Here is an 18,295-nt window from a genome sequence, read left to right as displayed (position 1 = left end):
AGCAAGACACCTCACTCAGAAAATCAGCCTTTCTCCCTAACCACAAGGTTAGATTAATCTTGGGAGTCCAATCCAGTGGTGCATAATCAAAAAAACTCCTCCTTATTCTAATAAAGAATTTCTTTGTTCTTCCTGCATCTCTGTGTGAAAAGGGCAAAAGTGGATTTTGTAAACTGTACCAAAAATTAAAATACTATTGTCAGTAGTGAGTTGGTGTGATACACTCACAGCTTTAATGGATCTGTCTGTATCTCGTAGCTCTACAAAAATTCATAATCTCTTGTTGTCATGTTCAAAATGTGGGCTGGCTTTGCATGCCCTGTTCCTTGCATCCCCTGCAAATTGCTTATTTCAGGGAGAGGAAATACTATAATCCCTATAAATGTTTTTAGATTTTAATACTGTGGAGGCATATAATTTCTTTTGAGGTGATTGTGTTAAGATATTTACTGAGCTGTGTGTTTGTCTGTGCACTTCTCTGCTGGCCAGAACCAAACTTGGAGAATATGAACAAGGCATTTTGTATGGGCAGCCCTGTGCTGAGAATGCAGTGTTGGTAACAAAGAAGGGATCACTTTTGATACTGGGGCTCACTGGTTTCTCTCTGCTTTTGCAGATGTCTATTCCTTTGATGAAGAGGAGCCGGTTTTAGATCCACATATAGCAAAACACTTGGCACACTTTGGAATTGATATGCTGCAGATGCAAGTGGTAGGAAATCCATCTTTTATTTAGCTTGTTGTTCACTTCTTTGTTCACTTGGGGGTGGGAGAGAAACAGGAGAAGAATGACACCTGTAGCTTATTTGTGATTCCTTCAGACTGTTACGGCAGTATTCAGTTTTGTAAAATTCAGACAGCTAATTTGGGAGTTACTGTCAGAGCTCTGAGTAAATCATTGCTCTCAAATCAAAAAATTGCCTTCTGGCAGAGGTACCTTGTGGTCTTTAGTTTGCATTTTTCACTTTTTCTGTGTGATGTACCCTTTGACTTCAAGATGAAAAACCTTATTGAATTAGAGAAAAATGCCTGGAACATTTAATTAGAGTGAAGGAAAGCCTATTGAATGTGTAAACAGATACAATTCATAAGCAAAAAGAAGCTAAGCAATGGATAAGTTAAAAAGTGGCTGAAAGTTATTTATGTAAATTTCAGTTTAGGTTTTGTCAATAAATAATTAGAAAATGAGAAAAATACTTTCTCTCAAGTCTAGAAAACAGCATGGTCAAAAGTGTGACATGCTAGAAAGGGACTGGGGAAGAAAAGGTTTCTCTCTATGTGTCTGTATTAGTAAAGAAGTGCTTTTAATAACTTGTGTTTTAGTGGATGTTGATTCCAGTTCTCTTTAAATGGTGTAGGAAATCAGAATAGGATATGCTTATAAAGCCAGGTGTGGTTTTTATGGTTGTGTTGGTTTTTTGTTTGGTTTGGTTTGTTGTTTTTTGGTTTTATTTTTTTAACCCAAGCATATAACCTAGTGTCATTACCTGGAGAACATGAAAATGTTAAAAAGGAAAAAACTTGCTCCTGGTTAAGTGTATTTCATTGTCCAAGTGGTGAGAAAATGATATTAATTTAAATGATGGAGAAGAGTTAAACTGTGTTTTCAAAAGTCTTCATGATACTAAGAATGATTTTGGTGTACTAATGTCCTTGCCAGGATCACGAATAAGAAGTTTCTTTTATCCAAATCATTCTGAAAAGCCTGCCTTTACTCAGGAGCCTTGAAAACCTATCTTAGCTGTTGCAAAGGTTTCACCTCTGGTCTTTGGTCTGTACAATTCTTTGAGAAGAGACAGAGCAGTGCCAGCAGTAAATGACACTATGGTGACCTGCACCTACAGGCTGAAGGCTGAGTGTAAAGGGGAGAAACTTCAGTGTCACAAATTATTGGCTTTTACCATTTGAAAGAAGGGAAGAGTTCTTGGATCTGCTGCTTTTCATGTGGTTTGTTTGTTACGAGCAGCTTCTACAGCAGCAGCTATTCCTGACCATTACAAATGGAATAGGAACCCTGAAAAAATGCAGTGTTTGATGCTGAGGCTGAGGTCACAGGCCTGAGAGAAGTGAAGCTCCCAGCTGGGACTGGGGTCACGACTGGGAGCACTCAGTGCCAGTGGCTGTGCTAAAGAGCTAAGGGTGTATTGGAGGAGCAAACTGCTGGCTTTCTGACCCTCATCTTCCCCTACATGCAGGATTTGCCTCCCCTTGCCCATTGATTTGGCTCTTCATTTCTTGGAGTATAGCTCACAAAGTAAGTGGCAGCAGCATAATTATGGCAGAAGAGACTAAGGTGAAAATCTTGTTGCTTTCAGACAGACAACGGGCTAAGAGATAATGACATAAAGCCAAGAGTCTCAGAATGGGAAGTGATTCAGGAAGCTGGTGTGAAACTCAAGCCCATGTATGGCCCAGGATACACAGGCATGAAGAACCTGGGGAATAGCTGCTACCTCAATGCTGTCATGCAAGCCATTTTCAGCATCCCAGAGTTCCAGCGAGCGTAAGTAGCTCCAAACTACCTCTTGTCACTAGCTGCTGCATTCATCAATTTGTTGTTTTTCTAAGAAAAATGGTGGTTTAATTTTTGTCTCACTTGCAAACAGGTCTCTTTCAGTCAGTTCAGTGGCTGCTTGAAGGATTTAGTGGTTGTTTTGGTCTGTTCTGGAAAAGGCTGGAACACAAAATCCAATCTGCCTTCAAAATAAAAACAAACTATCTTAACATTAGTGGTGAGAAATCATTTGCCACCTTGGATATTTGATGTCTGAGTCTCTGCTTTTTTATATACAGATGCACATATATCTCTGCTAATATGCACATCATTACACATGATGTGTCACATTAGGGGGTTTGTACTGGCCCATAGAGTCATTCTGTGTGATTTGTGCCAAAAACTGGGACAACATGTTGATATTGATCCATGCTAGTGAAAAACACTGCACCTCTTGCATGCAGGTCTGGCTAAGGGGGGAAGCTATCAGAGGCACATTTTAATTAAAATTAAAAAAAAAATAGTGGCAAGAATAGTGTAAATGTATTCTTCCACTGAATAATTAAGAGAGTAAAAGGACCAAAGCACAACAGAAAGATATGAAATACTCCTGACTGATCAAAGCTGAACACATCATTCCAAGGAGAGAAGCCTTTTTATAAAGGACAGTCCATGGTTTGAAATAAAATTCAGAGTGCCCATTCCTTCCAAAGCAGCACTACTGTATGTGCTGGAAGTGAAGCTTTTAGATTTTGGAAAACCTCCCAGGTTTTCATGTTAGAAATTGCCTTCTGGAGAGGAAGAGGGAGAAAACTTGTGTTTATTTTCTTTGTTAGCCATATGGAGTACAATCTGTGGGTTCATTAAGTGCCAGCTCTTCTACCTCCACTGTTGAAAAATATCAAAATGGACTTTATTAGGGAAGATCATTTTCCACAGCATGGTCATGGAGTTACCTGGAGGACTTAGTGTCATCAAAATAGTGGAGATCTTGATGAGAGAGGGACCAGCACCATGGCCATACCTACCAGCCTGTTTTTTCCTGTGCTCAAGGGTAGCCAATGCTCAGAGAGTGCTGCTGAATGCTTCACTTTCCAACAGGCTGGCTAGAGCAATGTTTCCCTCAGTGTTATCAGAATTGCTTCTCTTGTGAAACTCAATAGAAATGTTCTTTTTACATATTTTTGTCCTGGTACAAACCTGAATTTACTTGGTTATGTTGGTTGGGAGTAAAAAGTGCACTGGTTCTTAACTCAGCTCTGTGGTTTTGACCAACACCATCCTGCAGCTTTTGCAAGATTAAGGAACAGAATGTAAATTCCAGATGAACAACACAGCAGTATTTTTATAGCTGGAAGCTTCCAGATAAAACCTCAATGTCCATTTCTTAATTTCTTTACTATTATTTTTGCATGACTGAAGCACTCATTGAGGGTAGATTGAATCATTAAGCTGCAATATTTGAATGCTTCTGCTTTGTTCTTGCTGCCCAGGTATGTGGGAAACCTTCCACGAATATTTGACTACTCCCCTCTTGATCCAACACAAGATTTCAATACTCAGATGTAAGTGACATTTCTGTTATTTACTTGATCAGGTTAAATAGAATCTAAATGATTTAATGGCAGAGCAAAAGAACACCTTTTCATGAGCTTAGAAGTGAGATATGGCACAGGGAGATTGAGATTTGACCACTTAGTTGCAATGCTGGTAATGATGGTTCATCAAGGAGTCAAAAGCAGTAAGCTTAATTTTTTTTTTTTTTTTTGCTTGAAGTAAGTGTCTTCTGTTTTTCTCACATGTTTGTTTCCACCCCTCCACTTTCTTCCTTACAGGGCTAAACTGGGACACGGCCTCCTTTCAGGCCAATACTCTAAGCCACCCATGAAATCTGAGCTCATTGAGCAGGTGATGAAAGAAGAACACAAGGTATTTGCCTGAGTTTGTACAGCCACTGGTAACTAGGTAAAAGTGATATCCTGAGCAAAGGGAACAGGTGCTGGGCTTTGAGGAACACGTGTGGGTCCAGCATGGATGGGATGCTTAGCAAGGTGGAATGTGAAGATTACTAAGTCAGGGATAAGTTAGTCAGGCACTATTTGTGCAGTGCATCAAAGCAAGCACTGGTTCTGCTGATAAAGTGCTCTGCTGCTCCAGTGATGAGTGCAAATGTTCTCACAACTTGCAACCAGTGTTTATCTTCTCTGAGGAACAACAACAAACAATGTTATGCAGAGAGTCCTGGAAGCAAACTTCTAAACCCTCTTTAAATTACTGAAAGTATAAATAGCTAAAGAATTGTTTCCAGGGAGTGTCTGACAATACTCCACTTGATTTCAGGAGAAGCTAATGCAAGATTAGGTGGTGCTGGGGGCTTTGGAGGTGGAGGGGCCATGCAGAGCCACAGGAGTAATGCATGCTTCTGCCACTGAGGGATGGTGGTGGTTGCCACAGAAACAGATATTTTCCTCTACCTTCATTTATCAATTATTGATATAGGAATTTCTCCTGAAATCAGAATGCCAATAAGATTTTGGACAGACAGAGCATCTGGTCCAGAGTAGTTTGCACAACCTGGAAGTCATGTGTCTCTAAGTAATTGCTTTGTACAGTGGCAATTCAATGTTTTGGAACAGCAAATGAATCCTGCTTGTTCCCATTGAATAAAGTTCAAGCCTTATCAACACTGGGGCAAAAGAATAGTGGGACAGATTTCAGCAAACTCCATATCTTGAGTTATGTGTATTGACTGACCTGCTTTCCTAAACAGGAATGTGACTGGAAAATATTGTGCTGGAAGTTCAGGGATCTGAATCCTTGGAATAAAGCTGCCCCTCCATGTTTAGCTCAGCAGCCACTATTAGATGAGATTTTGAGAACTCTTTAATGACAGATGGGATGAAGCTCTGTCAGGTTGTAGTAGGCATTTACTGACATTTAACAGTACTTGTGTTCATTAGTTCAGTTTAATGAAGCTGAAGTTGCATGCATGAAGCATCCTTATCAAGTAATTCAGAGCATTTAGGATTTGAAACAGCTTTTACAGCATTTCGCTTGTTTTATTGATGATTTATTTACAGAAAAAGTCAAATATAGATATTTTCTCTATTCATTCACTCTTGGAATACAAATCAATGATTTTTTTCAGGTTGAGGATGCTTTTTTTTTTCCTTTTGTTTGCTTAGCATTTTATGCCTTAAATGCTTTCAAGTGCTTCTGCTTTGTGTCTATAATATCAATTATTCATTTAGCTTTTATTCCTTTATTTTTTCCCCCTTCTACATGCAAAGAAGTTCCCAATCTTTCTGAGCCTTTGGAATTCATCCAAATTTTTAGGAGTTGTTGCCTGTAAAAGCATTCATATGAGATCTGCAGTGGTCCAGAACAATCTATATTTAGCTAAACTGTTTTGCAACTCTTGATGGGGAAAGTATGCCAGGTATTCAGTAAATATTCGTGGTGCTGTGGAGCTGAAATTTTTCACCACAGAAGTTTAGCCTGGAAATGGCAGCATTTTCCTTGGACCCACTTTAGGATTAAAAAGAGGCTGAATACCTAAAGGGTCATCAGCCAGGGCTTGATTTTCTGCTTTGAGCTTTAACATTTCTTCTGAGTTCAGTTGTTTTGTTTTTTTTTTCCCCTTTTATTTTCCTTGAGGTGAGATTGCAAGATTCAATCCTTTTTTTGCAGACTGTCACACATGGCACGCTCCTCTTCTTCCTGCTCAAGGGGCTGAGTACAAAGTGTATAGGTGGAAGCAAGGCTTGGTTCCAAACTCAGTGCATTAAAGAGCATTGTACAGCAGTGTGCCACATTCCTGCCTCTGGCACAGGAAGAAGTTGCAATGGGAGCTGCTTCATGCACTTATCTCCCCAGTCCCAGTTTGGATGAAAGGCACTTGAGGACACTGAAGCAGCACATAACCCAGGATGCAGAAATCCCCAGAGCATCTCTCTGCCCAAGCAGTACAGAGACTCTGTCTCTTCATGGGAGCATTTAGGGATCATCTTAGCCTGATGTGGTTGGTGGTCTACTGCCAAGAATTGAAAAAAGCATTTAAAAATGAGAATCTGCTTCTGATTTCAGTGGGTACCTAGGAATACTGCACCCTGGTAAAACAAAGAAAAAAAATTACTCTTCCAGTGTGTATTTTATGTGGCCTCCATTTCATGCTGCTTTTTCTAATTTTATATTTATATGACAGTGTAAGTGTAGTAAGGAATGAAATTGGCTGAGTTTTTAACAGCCTCTGAGAGTTCCTAAAGGTTATACTTTTGCTTGGATTGTCAAGAAAATTATTTGTTTTTTTGGATGGTGAGGGCAAATCTCAGTAATAGATTCTGACCCCTTCAAAAATGTTATTTGAAAGGCTAATAGCTAGTGTTGTCTTGAGGATCTGGAATGGTTGGAGAGGTTCTTAAAGTGGTAAAAAGGATTAGAAAGTCAAAACCAGGACTGTCTTGGAAGCCAGAGGTTTTCTAATTTAGGGCAGTTTGCTCAGGTGTAAATTAATGGCCAAAGGCAGTGAGTTATGGTTTTTCAACATGACCATCACCTGCAAATTGCAAATTCATGTCTGCTCTTAACAACTCGCCTGGGAATGCATGCTGCACATATTAGATGTTCTCTGCTTGGTTCTGCACAGCTCTCTGGAAAGGTTTTGTCCTGAGGAAAGCTGCCAGCTGATACACCAAAGTGCTTCAATGCTCTGGCACAAGTTTCTGAAAGCAATATCAAATTTTATGTAACAATGTAGGCTTTCAGCCTTTCTGAAAACTACTAACCTTTAAAAACCTCCAGTAGTCTTTTTAAAATGCCAATTGCCAAAGGACAGGTAGAGTGAGTTCTGTAGGAGCTAAGCCATAAAACATATTCTAAAATCCCCTCAAATCTTGTTTCAGGACTCTTCCCATTTTTATTAAAATGGAAAAATAGATGAAATGGAAGCTATCATTCCTCCAGTGCCAGAAATGGGCCATAGATTGATTTAGTGGAGTAACTTTGAGATATTTGGTTTGTGATTGAATAAAAATCCCTTTTTAAATGGTTTTTCTCTCTTTCATTTAGCCTCAACACAATGGAATATCTCCTCGAATGTTCAAGGCTTTTATAAGTAAAGGCCACCCAGAATTTTCCTCTAATAGACAACAAGATGCACAGGAATTTTTCCTACATCTGATAAATCTAGTAGAGGTGAGAAAACCTGAATTGCTGCTCCTTTTTCTGGTTATATTAGACAGTGAAGCCAAAACTGTTACATGAGTGGCTCATATTTTAGTTATATTATTTTTAGCCTTAGATATGTAGAAGGTGGGACTAATTACAATGTATTTTGTTACAGAAACATTTGCTTCCTTAGTGCTTCCTCTTCTTTACTTCAGACTCTTGCATGACCATGAACAGGGCCAGTGGTGCTGCTAACAAATATAAAGAGGCCAAGCTTCACTGTACAGGCTATAAGATTCATGAACATATGTGACCTTTTAAATTGCTGTTCCTGTTTATCATATTGAAGTGTGCCATGGAATATCAATGAATTGGGTATTATGATTATTATTGTTATTGTTCCAAATTAATATAATTTTTGGGAGCAAATTAATTACCCTGTCCAGCTGTTTTACAAATCCCAGCTGTGTGTTACTGAATCATGGGAGGAAGGATTCCCCTGCTGAAAGCAGAGTGGCTGTTTGTCAGTGGAATATTTCTGTATAAAGCTTTAGTTCCACCAAGCTCCAGCTCAGTGCTGTGTTTGAAGGAGTCATAGTGTGAATTTTAATGCTATCTTTCTGAAAAGGAATTTACAAATACATGCAGTTTGGATGTAAAGCATTTCTTGTCTACCCTTCCTCCCTCATTTCCCATTTTCCCCAAGAACCAAGGCTATTTATTCATGTGTTCAGTCTCTGGATGAAGTTACTCACATTTGTATGCATAATGTTCCACATCCCTAAATGCATGTACTGATTATAGGGGTGGTTAGAAGAGACTTTTCTGTTTCTTGCCTGATAACAGGCATTAACATGAACAACAAAGAGGAGGTATATTATTTGCATGACATTCCCATCTGGATAATGAACTACAAGTTGCTTGTTCTGTTTCAGTGCATATTCAGAGTGGTAGGAGCAACTGTATTTGCTGAGAGGATGCTCCATGTTATTTATCTGAGCTTTCTGACTTTACTGTAACTTGCCACCTTCCTACCTTCTGTTCACCTTGAATCAGTCAGGTTCTTGTATGTTCTCAGGAACATACCCTGCAAGTTCTGTGGGTAGAAAGATGCTGCTGTGAGTGCAGAACTTGTGGATTTTGTTGGTTTTCTCTGTAGGGGACAGAGCTCTGCACACAGTCCAGTGTGAGCCGAGCTGCCAGATCAGTGTCTTTGTGCTTGCCTTAAAACAACCAGCAGCCTTTGGGTTTTCTGGTCATTTTAGTGATCACCACATGTGGATTCTTTTGCTTCTTTTCTCTGCTAAGATTGGGATTAAATTGGGAGATGGTATTTCTTGTTTGGACTCAGATGTTTATTAGTTGTTACCTATATTATATTCTTACAAGTTGTGAGTATTACAGTACTTCTCTCCAGCAAGGTAAAAATGAAGTTGTATCTTTTTCTCTACAAGGCTTTTTAAGGATAAGCTGTCTAATTAAGAAATGGCACCTAAATTATTTTTACTTTTAAGCTAATAACTAACTACTCATGCTCTGCAATGTGGACTTTTTTATCTTATTACACAATACTACTTAAACCTATGGAGAAGAAGAGGGTGAAGAAGAAGAAGGTGAAGAAGAAGGTAAAGAAGAAGGACTAGCTTCTGCTTTAAAACTTTCATTTTGCTTTATATATATTACTACATTATAAAACCTTAAACTCTGGGTTTTCTACTATGTGATGTGACACACTTCTATCCAAACTACACATTCATAATCTCAGTCCTATCATTCAATTTTGGAAGTTTCCTCTACGGCTTCAGGTCAAATGCAGTGTTCTCTTGGGGGTCAGTGTCTGTCAGCACAGAAAGTCTGAAATCCCCAGCAGCCAGGGTTCCAAGAGGCACAGAAGTGACTTGGTGTGCTGTTCCTTTCAGAGGAACCCCGTGGGCTCGGAGAACCCCAGCGATGTTTTCCGGTTCCTGGTGGAGGAGCGCACGCAGTGCTGCCAGTCCAGGAAGGTGCGCTACACCCACAGGGTGGACTACATCATGCAGCTCCCTGTGGCCATGGAGGCAGCCACCAACAAAGGTAAAGGGCAGACTGCTCTGCTTGACCCAGGGATGTGCCACTTTGTGCCCAGAGATCCCCACCAGCACTGAATCTCCTTCGTCCTGGACAGTGAAACAGTTTGTGAACACATCTTCATTATCAAAATGAACTGAACATACCAGCTAATGAATATCTTTTAAAAACACACACTCACAAAGAACCACCGAAAACCCAAATCTGCTTTCTGTTCTTTAGCAGCAGGTTATAAGATCTAATGTGGTCATAGAGAATAGGAGTATAAGGTACTTTGTAATCTATAAATCTAAAATACACAATTTGGATGTTCCGGGCTTTAGGGGAGGAGGGAAGGAGGATGAAGTGTTGGATGTTGATTTAATAAGCAGGAGTGTTTTTCTCATGCCTGTGAAAAGCACCCTTATTTTTAAAGGAGAAAATGGCTGAGGAGGCTTGAACACCTGGGAGCAGGAGAAAGGCACTGACAAGATGTGGTTGGATCTGCAGTCAGTGGTGAAAAGCCTTGCAGAATAACATAATAAATGTATGCTTGAGGTAGAAGTGAAGGGGATATCTCAGGAACATGAAGGGAGATTTCCTACATAATCTGAACATTTAAAGTATTTTAAAACCAGAAGGTTCTATTTTGATTGTTTGATGAGATCCTACGAAATACCACAAGGAGGAGAATTCTACCTCCTCTTTACCTAGGCTGCAACTCCTTGCACTGGACAAGAAGTTTAAGAGACCTTTTCATTCTTTGTTCATCTGTTTCAGTGATGACTCTGTTGCTTTTAAAAGAACATATTATTTCCAGGTAATGACTGAGGAGACAGATTAGTTTGTGAATTTACCATATGGCACTGCTCAGCTTACCAGTGTCAAGACTTTTTCTAGATCATACATAATCCTGGCCTGTCTAAAAAGTCAGATGACACAGATAGATAGCAATGACTTTCCAGCTCAGATTGAGCTCTGATAAAGTGGATGTGTGGCATTACTCTTCACACAGGATCTTGGCTGTCATGGCAAAGTTTTAATTTCCTGTGTCCTGGTATTTCCAGTTCTGTGTTTTCACCGTGAACCTTAGAGAAACCTTAGAGATGTGGCTGTAAGTGTAGCTCCTGACCCCAATGCAGACAAAAAGATTTCATGCCTAGTTAAAAGTACGTAAAACTTTTATTGCTAAGTAGGTTTTTGCATTTCTAAAACTTGCAGAAATAAGCCTGATGAGGAACACATAACCCTGACAATGTTCATTAGCTTCTAGTGTTGTGTGTATTTTGCAGATGAATTAATCGCCTATGAACTGAAGAGGCGAGAAGCAGAAGCTGCAAGGAGACCTCTGCCAGAGCTGGTCCGTGCCAAGATCCCATTTAGTGCTTGTCTGCAGGCCTTTTCTGAACCAAGCAATGTAGAGGATTTCTGGAGCAGTGCCCTTCAAGCAAAATCTGCAGGAGTTAAGTAAGTGTGTGTCTGCCTGCCTGTTAAAAACTGTGCTCTGTGCTTATCTTGCTACCTGGACGTGGTGCAGAGAGAAATACACAAATGCACAGTGAGCTCTGGCATCACATTAGTGTCGGGGCTCATCAATGGGATGTGCAGATCAAGCCTTGCAAGAGTTGTAAAGATGAACTGAGCAGGAAATTAATTGTTCTCAATGGTCAGAGTCCAAGAAGTGATGCAGTCTGGTTGTTGAGAACTTGAACTTTAAATGCTTGTAGGGTTGTATCCTTTGTATCAAGCAGCAGTAGCTCATCTCAGTGTGCATGAGGTACTGGGATCTGTGCTGCTGGGGATTCTGTTGCCTGATTTAAATGAATTCTGTTTCTTGTCCTTCCCAGGACTTCCCGTTTTGCTTCCTTTCCTGAGTACTTAGTGGTGCAGATAAAGAAATTCACCTTTGGCCTTGACTGGATACCCAAAAAGCTTGGTATGTGCTTGTTTTATTTACCTTTCTATCCCAGATAATTAATAAGATGTGCACACTGTAGTGAGGACCTGACTCAAGTAATAAGTTTGTGCTGTGAAGGTCCTAATTGAATCTTTTTCCCTTTTACAACAAATCTAACCAATCCATCAGGTCTGTGGAGTTAAAACACAGTTTCATGTAATCTGAGCTGGTTAAATTGTGCTTTGGCATTCCAAATTTCTCTAAGAGCTCTTTGCAGAAGGAGAGTCCTGGCTGTTCCTGTACCTTGAGTACCAGAGTTCTCTCTCTGAAGGGGTAGGTTGCACCATAAGGTCATTTTGCTGGCTGCAGAAGCTTAGCCCATTTCTCTGCTCTTGTAGATGTTTCTATAGACATGCCAGATTTCCTGGATATCACTCACCTTCGGGCCAGGGGGCTCCAGCCAGGAGAAGAGGAACTCCCAGACATTGCTCCTCCCATTGTCATTCCTGATGACCCAAAAGGTATTTACTGACCTACTCTCTCCTGTTTTACCCTTTCCTTCTAGCACATGGGGATTCTCTTGAACTATGAACAAAAACCCAGCTCTGTGCTTCTGTCATTGAAGACTCTCAAAACACCCCACAGCCTTTTTTCCTCCCTACTGAACAACTCTAGTTTTTCCAGCTTTCCTGTTTTGGGGATTTATTATAGAATCACAGAGTTTTTTGGGTTGGAAGGGATCTTAAAGATCATCTAGTTCCAAACCCCTTGCCATGGGTAGGGACACTTTTCCCTAGAAGATTTAATAATTGATGTTGCTTCCTTGACTCTCTCCAGAGAACTTTCAATGCATCCCCGTGACTCCCTTGGAGTAAAGCCACTGTGCACTTCCCAGGTCCAGCACAGAACAGCAATACTTAATACACAAAGGACTACAGTTTAAGAGAACAGCTTTCCAGGCATAGGCTAAGACTCTAAATTTTGCTCACTTTAAAAATACAAGAATTGTTAGACCCTAGTAGCTGTGCCTGCATGCACAGTCCTCTTCTCTGGATGTATATGGGCTGCCATTAAAAAAAGCTCTGTCTCAAGGAGAAGATGGCAAACAGCTAATTATAATGTTTGTGGAGAAGAAAGAAAGAGAAGTGATTAAAATGCTGTGCTGTTTTTTTTTTTTTTTCTAATACTGTTTCTTTTGTGCTGAAGTTCAGAAACAAGAATATTAAATATCCTCCTTCTTTATTCCCTGGGTTTCCCTGGAGAATAAGTGGTTTATAGCAAGTAAAATCATGTTTTTATGGTGTGACCTTAGACCCAGGTGGCTGCACTTCCCCCCAGATGACTGAAGTTTGAGTGCCTCAGTATTTAATATGAAGCCAGTAATGCAGCTGCTCTCATGACATGAGTGCCCCCATTTGCTTGGATATTTATAATAATGGTGGCAGAATACCATGCTGTATGTATGTGAAAGAAAGCTAGTACCTGAAATTGTGTGCAGAGCAAGGATATGACAAACTTCAATTCCCTAAAGGTTTTAATTCCATCCCTTATCTGTGTAAGTTCCTCACAAAGGCCTGTACCTTCTTACCCTCTTGCTGAATGGACTGACCTAGTTTTAGTGTAAATGCATGGGTGATGGTGCTTTTTTTAAAAGATTCTTGCTTAGGTCAGCCATCAGCTTTATTTCCTACTGGTTTATGGTATCAGTGACACTTTGCTCTGAACTGAGTTAGGGAAAACAATTAGTGAGCAGAAATATCCTTGCTCTATTCATGGCAAAAATATCAGGGAAATAAGGATGAAACTGCCCTGTCTCCATGAGGTCAAATATTTCTATGAGTTTAAAAATATAGAATTGTTTTACCCATATGGATCTACTTAGCCTTTTCCCTGTTTTTTTCCATTGTTAATTTTCAGATCACATGACAAACCATTTCGTGGAGTGTACGTATCTCATTTTTCTACTGCTTAAAAAATTGCTATGCTTTTGCTCAGCTGATGGCTTCTCTCTCCTCACAGAGATGCATGAAGCCTTGCCCTGCATGCTTCCAAATAAAAGCTGATTTCTGTGCTTGTTCAGTGTTTGCTTCCCTGTGTGCAGTACTCTCTTTGAGGGTTGGTATAGCCAGAATATGAACTGCTCCTCTGCCTGCTGCTCCTCGGGAGGATCTTGCAGTCCTGGAGGTCACAGCCACTTTATCCTGGCTCTCTCTGCACTCTGATCTCACATAAAGCTGTCTGACCCTGTCATCCAGAGGCTGCCAGATCTGGCAGCTGTTATTTCTCTAACCTGCAACATCCTGCCTTTGAGAGGGGCTTGGTTTTGGCTGCCATCTCTAGCTGAGCTCAGCACCTGACTTCCTCACCCCTTAAAATCCAGTGCTGAGGTATTTTAAAATAAATAGAATCCTGTAGGAATTCATTAAGATTTAATGATCTATGTGAGGATCTGTGTCCCTGCTGAGACAAAAGATTATCAGAAAGTCCATAACAACAACTGTAATGCTTTGTACAAGGCTGTTTTCTGATGGCTGTGGGTTTATTGAAGTACTAAACCAATTCCAAGCAATATGTACTGTAATATATGGCACCGTGAGTAACAATAAGAAATATTATGCAATGGATGAAATGAGACTTTTATATTTTAGAAGGTCCTTTCTTGCAGCCCTAGATATTGATGAGTCTTCAGTTATGCAGCTGGCAGAGATGGGCTTTCCTTTGGAGGCATGTCGGAAGGCCGTGTACTATACGGGCAACCTGGGTGCTGAAGTTGCTTTCAACTGGATCATTGCACACATGGAAGAACCAGGTCAGTCACTGGAGGGTGTAAGTTAAACTCAGCTCCTGGTTGTGGATTTTGGCAGTTAGTAGAAATTTTATAATGTGTGACAGAGAAACAACGACCCCCCTTCCCCACCTGGGAAACCTGGAGGTGTGAGTGAATTTTCCTAAGCTGCTCCTGGGATGTGCAGATCTTGACCATTATGTGGTGTCCTCTGCCTAGAAGAAGACAACAAACTAAGCTACACCAGAAGTCCTGTCCTCACCACTGGTGTGGGCCAGCTCTGTTTCCACTTTTTGGCTAGGTCCGTGCTCCTAAGGGGGAAGCTGACTTGTGACCAAGTGTAAGTACAAAGAATCCTGTGGTCTGGATGCTTTCCTTCCATATCAGCCTTCTCTAGCTCAGGCTGGAGCATTCATGCCATACTTGGGCTGTCTAGTGATGGACAGGGCTGCTAGATGTTCTCCACTTCCTTGTGTTTCATCTGTGCAAAGTTTGGACTCATGATTCAGCACTGAGTACTCCCTTGCCAGGAAACTCCAGATTTGGTTGAGTTCACGCTTCACCATGAGCTTTTGTGTTGCTTGTGTAAAGGGGGAATGAGTTTCACTTGGGCTTAGCAGACATTTCTAGATATGGAATCAGTTCATTTTACATCTCTGCCCTGGTTGTCTATTATCCTGATGCCATCATTGCTTCCATACCAATCTTTGCTGCTTTCCTGCAGTTGTTTCACTTCTGCAATGTGCTGAGTTATTCCAGTCTGCTCAGAATGAGCACATGCACCTAGATATTTTGTAAAGTGCACATTCATTTTGTTGTTTTTAAGGCTTTCCACACATCTAAGTCTGAATTTAGATGCCAGCAAAATGAACTTACATTGATTTCAGGACTGCTTTTGAGGTCCTGTGTGTTGTTGGTTTGTGTTTGTTGTTGATTTTCTAGTTAAGTGAGGCAAAAGAAGGAACTGATGAATGTTTGTTTGTTCCAGACTTTGCTGAGCCATTGGTCATACCTGCATTTGGAGAAGTTGCTTCCAGTGGGGCAGCTGCTTTAGGAGCTGTAGGGTTAGATAACCAGCCTCCTGAAGAGATGGTTGCAATCATCATTTCCATGGGATTCCAAAGGAATGTGGCAATTCAGGCGCTGAAGGCGACAGTGAGTTCATGGGTTATTGGTAGCACTGGGGCTTTGTTTCATGTTCTGTGCTTTGTGCTTGTGGGTGCTCAGATGCCTTTGAAATGTGTGCAGAAACCCAGTTAGTGGATGGTGAGCCTGGAACTGTCCTGGCAAAGTGTGGGATGCCTTGCTTCTCTGGAGTGGGGAAGGTGCTTTGTGTGCTTCACTGGAATGGCAGTGTGGAAGGCAGTGAGGGAAACATACCTGTTGAAAAATAACCTGGATGCCTGGAGACTGTGTCTGCAAGATAAGAGCAGGGGGCTGTGGGTCTTAATTGTGGGATTATTTCTTTTCCATATGTCAAGCTTTTGCAGAGTGCTTGCTGAATACTGTTTTCCAGGGAGGTAGAGGTATCTTACAATTTTTAAGTGCAATTTTTAAGTAAACATGATCCTTACTCTGTTCAAAGGCTGGTGAGTGGCAGTGTGATGTTAGAGAGTATTAAAGGCTGCTCTTTTGATTGTTTGACTGGCAGAACAACAACTTGGAGCGTGCACTGGAGTGGATCTTCAGCCACCCTGACCCTGAGGAAGAAAGTGACCCTGCTTTGGACACGATGGATATGGAGAACAATGCTAATGCCAATATCCTTGCAGACACAGGGTCAGAGGGACCCAGGATCAAAGATGGCCCTGGAAGTAAGTTCTGCTTCAGCTTAGACCTGGCTGCCATTCTGTTGTGTCACACCCACAGAAAGAGCTACTTTTGAAAGTAGTTATTGTGGGTTCTTTTGGACAAGATCCAGACAATTTACTTGTTTCTGGGGATACAGTCTTGTTTCTGGGGCTGATACAGCTCTGTGGGCCGCTGAGTTCTGTGGGCTGTGTTTGCTCAGAAAACTCTGCTTGGACTCACTGAATAGCAAGAGCCCAAATTTTTTTGCTACCAGAGCACACAAGTCTCTCCTGGCCTAGGTTTACTTTTTGTTCCATTGCTATAAGATAAAAAGACAAAGAAAATCTAGAGTGTTTAAATGCTCAGAGGCTGAGCATCCTAAAGACAGCACTGCTGCTACAGACCACCTGAGTTTCTGTCCTCCTGTGGTCTGCTGGGCAGTTTGATAATCCCTTCAGCCAAGTTCCTTATTCACAATGTCACAAGTACAGCTGGTGTCCTGCATGTTTTGTGTTCTTTTGGTTGAGATTCTCTGTCACACTGCTGCTAAATAAACCACAAGATGGGGCTAATGTACAGCAGGCAAAGTTGAGAAGAACCTCCTGGAGGTGTCACAGCACTGGAGTACAAAAGCTCAGTGGTGGTGCTAAGGATGTCACAGGAAGTTTTTTGAAGGGTCTTTAGTGATGAGTTCTAATAACTGTAGGATGTTCTAAACTTCTACTTCTGATCTTGAATGTAAAGGTCTAAGAAAAAAAAATTGCCAGACAATTTGATTTTTGTGTCTGTAGTTGCTACTGTTATATTAACATTATAAATATCAACCTTAAGTCTTTTGGAGGCATGGGAAACATTGATTTTTGCTAAGTTAAACCCCCCACCTCCAAACTTGGAATAATTATTTTTGTGGTACTTAGCCTTTATAGACTGAGACCCTTTACTGAGTGCCTGAAATCCTGATAACAAACATGATTCTGTGAAATAGCTCCTCTCCAGCAAAATCCAGGCCCATGTCCTTATGCAATACCCTGAAAGAAGGTACCCTTTTAGTTTTAGTGGTAATTCAGGTGAATGGCATGAATGGGTGGGGATCAAGAACCAGTGCTGAACTCTCCAGACACTTTAAGCATAAAAATTGTCCTTGTGTTAAAGGAAGAGCTTTCTTTCCTGTCCTCTCTTCTATGCTGAAATATAGACTTCTGTGTTTTTTGATTTATAGGAGATCTGTGATCACACATATAGACATAGCTAATTTGTGTGCAGAATGAGCTCCCTGCTTGGCACTTTCTGTGGTGCTCTCTGTGAACTGGGAATGAATCTGCTGTTTTCTTTCCTAGCAGGGGCTGTGATCACAGCCCTGCTGTATGTGCACAGGTCTCTGTGGGTTTGATTTGGATTGGTTTGATGTTTGACAGTGAATCTGAGCCACTGGTTAAGTTGGGAACATGCTGCAGTGTGAAGTCAGAAACTGAGTTTGGGGATGTAGAGTCTGTGTTGGGAGTGCTTAGCTGCTTCTCCAGTATTAGAACATTTCCCCTGGAGTCATCTTGCAGTGGTAGCAGTGACAGACTTAGGGTGCCATTTGTATTTCTTAAAACAGGGTATGAGCTGTTTGGGTTCATCAGCCACATGGGAACATCCACAATGAGTGGCCACTACGTTTGTCACCTCAGAAAGGAAGGAAGGTGAGTGCAGCTGGGAGAGACACATGGGATGAGCAAATGTTTGATCTGAAGCATCTGCACAGAGCAGGGTGTACTCAAGGCAGACAACATGGGCTGGTACCATCTGTAGGTTTTCCACCAAAAAAATGAAAATTGTCACAGATGTGACGAGTCAGTTCTGATCCCACTGGAGTGTATGGTGAAATGTACCACTGGCTCTCCTGTGCTCACCATTCCAAATCTCTGTTCAGTTTGGGGAATTGGTTCTGTATCTGGCTGAGTTTGTCTGAGCTCTTCCCAACTTCCTTTTGCTGCCCACGAATAGAAAGCCATGGAACCATGGGCTGATACTGGTGCTGCTGGTACTGTGGTGCTGATCTTGGCTGTGATTCTCATATGCTCCCATTATTTGACATTGGGAATCCCTGATTTTCCTTCATTTGAGCTGTAACT

General features: G+C 41.1%; 1 protein-coding gene across 5 annotated transcripts in view; it reads left to right on the top strand.

Moving 5' to 3' along the window:
• The window catches only part of USP13 (ubiquitin specific peptidase 13), a 50,277-nt gene that overhangs the window by 27,893 nt on the left and 4,089 nt on the right, over positions 1-18,295 (top strand). Inside the window, exons 7-20 of one of the 5 annotated variants that reach the window (XM_071437996.1) lie at positions 617-711; positions 2,315-2,502; positions 3,987-4,058; positions 4,329-4,422; positions 7,561-7,686; positions 9,579-9,732; positions 10,998-11,172; positions 11,553-11,641; positions 12,001-12,123; positions 13,520-13,546; positions 14,268-14,411; positions 15,376-15,542; positions 16,039-16,201; positions 17,779-17,863. In XM_071437996.1, coding sequence (XP_071294097.1) covers positions 617-711; positions 2,315-2,502; positions 3,987-4,058; positions 4,329-4,422; positions 7,561-7,686; positions 9,579-9,732; positions 10,998-11,172; positions 11,553-11,641; positions 12,001-12,123; positions 13,520-13,546; positions 14,268-14,411; positions 15,376-15,542; positions 16,039-16,201; positions 17,779-17,863 — 1,702 coding nt within the window. Of the gene's footprint in view, positions 1-616; positions 712-2,314; positions 2,503-3,986; positions 4,059-4,328; positions 4,423-7,560; positions 7,687-9,578; positions 9,733-10,997; positions 11,173-11,552; positions 11,642-12,000; positions 12,124-13,519; positions 13,547-14,267; positions 14,412-14,494; positions 15,543-16,038; positions 16,202-17,778; positions 17,864-18,295 lie in introns of those variants that run through there. The other 4 variants (XR_011680858.1, XM_071437999.1, XM_071437997.1 and 1 more) reach the window with 4 other exon arrangements.

This window comes from Agelaius tricolor, unplaced genomic scaffold (genome assembly GCF_023055355.1).
Source record: "Agelaius tricolor isolate 1412-34295 unplaced genomic scaffold, bAgeTri1.0.p SCAF_12, whole genome shotgun sequence".
NCBI classification, from domain to species: Eukaryota; Metazoa; Chordata; class Aves; order Passeriformes; family Icteridae; genus Agelaius; species Agelaius tricolor.
Note: the sequence above shows the minus strand (reverse complement) of the source record. Positions and strands in the feature narration are given on the sequence as shown.